The sequence below is a fragment of the Hordeum vulgare genome, chromosome 1H (assembly GCF_904849725.1).
Source record: "Hordeum vulgare subsp. vulgare chromosome 1H, MorexV3_pseudomolecules_assembly, whole genome shotgun sequence".
Classification (NCBI taxonomy): Eukaryota; Viridiplantae; Streptophyta; class Magnoliopsida; order Poales; family Poaceae; genus Hordeum; species Hordeum vulgare.
The window spans coordinates 348,815,802-348,821,097 of NC_058518.1; the positions used below are offsets into that span (position 1 = coordinate 348,815,802).

Here is a 5,296-nt window from a genome sequence, read left to right on the forward strand (position 1 = left end):
ATTTATTCACACATGTATTACTGTTTCCTGTTAATACAATTATAGCATGAACAATAGACGGTTATCATGAACAAGGAAATATGATAATAACCATTTTATTATTGCCTCTAGGGCATATTTCCAATAGTCTCCCACTTGCACTAGAGTCAATAATCTAGTTACATTGTGATGTATCAAACACCCATAGCATTATGGTGTTGATCATGTTTTGCTCGTGGAAGAGGTTTAGTCAACGGGTCTGCAATATTCAGATCCATGTGTACTTTACAAATATCTATTACTCCACTCTGGACATGGTCCTTGATGGAGTTGTAGCGACGTTTGATGTGCTTGGTCTTTCGGTGAAACCTGGGCTCCTTGGCAATGGCAATGGCCCCAGTGTTAGCACAGAAGAGTGTCATCGGACCCGACGCGCTTGGAACCACTCCAAGGTCGGTGATGAGCTCCTTCATACAAATTCCTTCATGAGCTGCTTCTGAAGTAGCTATGTACTCCGCTTCACATGTAGACGCTGCCACGACTTCTTGCTTGCTGCTGCACCAGCTCACTGCCCCACCATTCAAAACATATACGTATCTGGTCTGTGACTTAGAGTCATCCGGATCTGTGTCGAAGCTAGCGTCGACGTAACCTTTACGACGAGCTCTTCGTCACCTTCATAAATGAGAAACATCTCTTTAGTCCTCTTCAGGTACTTAAGGATATTCTTGACCGCTGTCCAGTGTTCCATACCGGGATCACTTTGGTACCTCCCTACCAAACTTATGGCAAGGTTTATATCAGGTCTGGTACACAGCATGGCATACATTAGAGAGCCTACGGCTGAAGCGTAGGCGACAGTACTCATCTTCTCTCTATGTGTTGCCGTGGTCGGTGACTGAGTCTTACACTACTAGGAAAAGGGCTATAGATAATATAGACACTAATGGCGTACCAGACAAGTGGTGTGTCACTACTATATAGCAGTGGCGCACCATGTGCAAGTGTGTCATTAGTGTAATGGACACTAATGGCGCACCACACACACGGTGCCCCACTACTAACAAACTTTTTTTTTCCAAAAGTACTAATGGCGCATCGAGGAACAGTGCGCCATTACTAGTTTAACTAGTAATGACGCACCACTCACCCAGTGCGTCACTACTAGATTTTTTTTTTACAAAACTACTAATGACGCACCACCAACTGGTGCACCATTAGTAACCAGGGTTACTAATGGCGCATTTATAGGTGGTGCGTCATTGGTAACCTCCCTTGGTAAAACAGATATGGAGAGAAACCTTTCCTTCCTTCCCCGTCCCCTCCCCAGTCCTCTGCCGCCGCCACCTTCTTTCTCCACCAAATCCACCCATGTAAATTGTCAAACGTGCACAGCTACTTGCGCTCTAGGGTTTTCCGCCGTCCCCCGCCCCTCCTCCCCGCAGAGGCGCGGCGCTCCGATGATGGCGTGGGCGGAGGACGAGGCCATTGGCCCCGACGTCGCCTTGGCGGGGCTGCACGTCTCGGAGCGGATCGGCCGCGACGCCGCCGCGCAGCCCGACTTGGAGGAGGCGCTCGAGGCCTCGCGCTACGCCTCCCACCCCTACTCCTCGCACCCCAAGGAGGTAACCCCCGCGCCACCGCCCGCGTACTTCCTTCTAGGGTCTGTGCGCGCCCGAGTCGTTGATCTGCAGCAGCGTATGTTTTCCTTTTTCTGGCGGAGCTTCGCGTGGGTTAACTAGTACAATTCTGGGTGATTCGTGCACATTTTTTTAGTCTTTCCGTTCCCCCTGCTGGGTGGACTTTGGGTTGGAAGCCGTCGAAGGCTGAGGTGAACACCGTGTAGTTGAAATTGGACCTGCTTACTTGGAGCTTGGCAGGGAATTGAGGTGATTTTTTTCCATAAACGCAGTGCCGTATCATTTTGACAAAATTGGCTGTCTATGGGAAACTTTGCGGCGAATCCTGTGGAATTTAAGGTAAACAGGTTGTGCTAAAGATGGTCTTTTCGAAGCCTGCTCCTTTATCAGTTAAAAACTTAAAATGGATAGAGCTGGATTTCAGGTTATGCAAGTTCCTGCCTTCTGTACTCTGAAGCTTGCTACAACATTGAACATTCCAATGGTTAGTTGCTCATTTACTTGCTTATTATCGAATTGTTTATATAGGGATGGGATGTTGCTCAAAATTGCGATTTTTTGGTGTTAAGCTCTTGCTAGTGCTAGTCTCAGATACTTGAATTATGGGGTTGTGGGAGTTTATCATTGATTAGCACACAGTGCAATTAAACCAGTACTAAGACCCTACATCTTGTAGGCAGGTATTGGAGAACAATTTCCTCTTTTTTTTCTGAAAAGAGATCTGACTCGGTTTCGTTTCTGGAAATAAGGATGCCCTGAGCAGCAGTTTTGGCCATATTTTCTATTTAAAATGTTGAAGGTGTGCACATTTCTGTATGGTCATGGTCATGAAATACTGAAAAACCTGAAGGTACTCTTGAACAAGCATGGCACTGGGATCTAGTACGGGTTAGCTATGTGAGCTGCATCCTATTAGAGAAGGAGGTAACAATTTGAAGTGCTCATTGGGCAATAGACGAGTCTGCAATTTTGCATAGTCAGTTTTGTTTTCCTTTGGACTCCTACTACAATTCTGCATATTCAGTCTTCTGTCCTACATACATTTTCTGCATCTTGATCGCCAACCTTTATGTGTTTGAGGGTTTGATCTTTGTCTTATTTGGGTTAGTGTTCATGTTATGTTTGTTAATGCAGCATTGCGTACTTCGATCCAAACTTTCAAACATTCAAAGTTTCAAACATGCAATGATTTAAATGTCCAAACATTCGAAGTTTTAAAATAGCACGGGCAATTCCTAAACAACCCAATGACACTACATACGCTAGACAACTACTGCTCATCACTCTTACGCTCAAGGTCCTCCCAGTCAATGCCGGAACCCTCGTTGTCATGCTCGGCATCCTCCTGCTAAACCTTATTGTCGGAATCGGCTTTGATCACCGTGGAGGGGCCAACCTCATCCTCTTTGCGCTCTGTCAAAAACTACTCATCAACACTCTCACACTCATGATACTCCCAGTCACGAATCCTCTTCGTCGTGTTGGACATCCTCTTCCTAAACCTCATTGTCGGATTCAGACCTTGATCAACCTAGAGGGGCCAGCCTCGTCCTCTTTGTGCTCCGTCCTCTAGTGCTCATGGTCCATCTTTCGAAAGAACTCCGCCCCGTAGTACACGTGCGTATTTTCCCTCACGAACCTTGATATTGCCTCCTCATCGCTCTCTCGGTGTCCCGCTACTCCACGACGATGCGTCTATCCCTCTTCTCCTTGCGAGATAGAATGTTGAGCGATGAACCAATAAACTCCACCGTCGCCTAGGATTTGATCTTCCGGAAGTTAAGCTCATGATGCGGTCGACCGAGCCTCCAACACACGATGTCGAAGGCTCGAACTGCGACCTCCGCCGCTCAAAGGTGTTGAGCCAATGGCGCTGGTCATCACACTGCAGCTCGGCACCGTAGCGGTCGGGCTGAGACAGTCGAATGCCGTGGTAGCCGGACTTCGGCGTCGTTTGTTTTGGCAACACCTCAGGGTGGACACGGTCCGGGCCAGTCCGGTCCCGGTCTGAGTCGTCGTTTGGACTGGCCGTCGGCGGTCCTAATTTCAGCGACCGGACCAGCAAACGTAAAGCTCGGTGTGGACCGGCGGTCCTCACGGTCCAACGACGTCCGGTGACTACCATGTGGGTCCAGGGTGTCGGAGCGGTGGTTGAAACAGCAGCGTGGTGACCGGAGACTTGGTATCCGTATGTAAAACTTCTATGACAATCATCAGTTCCTTCCTGCCTAACCAAACATGACCTCATCAGTTCCTACCTGGCTACCTTACTGTGACTAGTGCACCAAAGCGAACTTAAAAAATCAATTAAACTATTTCAAATTCAAAATTTGTAAATGGGGGGGGGAGTCCTATGCATTGTGCATGGGTTACTTCAAAATAGAGTAAATAACAAAGATTTCTGAACATCGAAGAAATAAAAGCACAAACCGGATTCATGTGTGCCTTGATTAGTCGAACCAACTTGTACACCATATATCCGTATTTAAAACTTTTAAGAGACCCATCTGCCTCATTCACATATATATGATGAAACATTCATTCTGTGTAGAGTATGAAGTATAGGAAGAGATCATGGTCAAAGTCTAAATGCACTCATAGGATCTGCACATGATGTATCCTCTACTCCTATCTATTTATCAATAGAAATCTCCATGGTTTTCAAGTGTTGTAATTTGCTAGAGGTTGCACTTTTCGCCTCTGCATCACTAGCATTGTTGCTCAAAACATGTAAGTAGAGATCATTTGACCCATTTGAAGATCAAATTTATAATTAGAGACCATTCTTGAAGATCTTCATGATTTAGAGTGTTAAATTTGACATGTTTGATGATTTCATCTTGTAGGTTGCCACACGGATGCTCTTTGGACTACGATATGAACATGAAGGCATTTGTTTTAGTGCCAAATATTACTTACTAATGCCCCCAAAGTATCGTTGTGTATTATATTTCTATGGAGCTATGTATGTATGGATGCTATGGAACTATATGTATATATGGATGCTATGGAATTTTGGATGTATGGATGCTATGGAATTTTGATATATGGATCATGAAATTTGTTATGCAACTTTGCATATATGTTATGTGTTGTGAACCCGTAAAACTATTGGGCACATATTATGTATTATATATTTGATATATATGTTATATGCTATTGAATTTGTGGTTTTGAAACAAAACATATATATGCCAGAATACCAAATACTAATAGAGCACCATGGGCTATACTAATGGCGCACTGCATGGTGCGCTATTAGTATATATGCCCTGGGAGGCATACTAATGGAGCATCATGGGCTATACTAATGGCGCATTGCCTGGTGCGCCATTAGTATATTTGCCCTGGGAGGCATACTAATGGAGCACCATGGGCTATACTAATGGTGCACTGCCTGGTACGCCATTAGTATATAGCCCTGGGAGGCATACTAATGGAGCACCATGGGCTATACTAATGGCGCACTGCCTGGTGCGCCATTAGTGTACCAGATACTAATGGCGCACATGTGGTGCGCCATTAGTAAAAAATTCTAATGGCGTGATGCTAGTGGCGCATATGTAGTGCGCCATTAGTAGCCAAAACAGATGCGCCACTAGCAGGCCTTTTTCTAGTAGTGTTACTCAATCTCACACCTTGCAAAACTGGCAAGAATCCTTTCTTTAAGTTTTCCA

The 5,296-nt window shown here is 45.4% G+C and overlaps 1 protein-coding gene across 10 annotated transcripts; it reads left to right on the forward strand.

Annotated features, from left to right (window-relative positions):
• The first annotated feature begins 1,268 nt into the window (after nucleotides 1–1,268).
• On the forward strand, nucleotides 1,269–4,509 carry LOC123435617. 10 transcript variants are annotated; one of them, XR_006626929.1, is made up of 4 exons: nucleotides 1,512–1,604; nucleotides 1,892–1,958; nucleotides 2,044–2,103; nucleotides 4,466–4,509. XR_006626929.1 is itself a non-coding variant. In XM_045115584.1 (3 exons), exons 1-2 carry the CDS (start codon nucleotides 1,269–1,271, stop codon nucleotides 1,955–1,957), a joined length of 402 nt encoding a protein of 133 aa, XP_044971519.1. In that variant the 3' UTR covers nucleotide 1,958; nucleotides 2,031–3,186. The 10 variants fall into 10 exon arrangements, 2 of the variants coding, with proteins under 2 accessions (XP_044971519.1, XP_044971518.1); XR_006626886.1 differs by having other exon boundaries at nucleotides 2,044–2,595; nucleotides 4,466–4,507; XR_006626892.1 differs by having other exon boundaries at nucleotides 2,044–2,543; nucleotides 4,466–4,505.
• The last annotated feature ends 787 nt before the right edge of the window (nucleotides 4,510–5,296 follow it).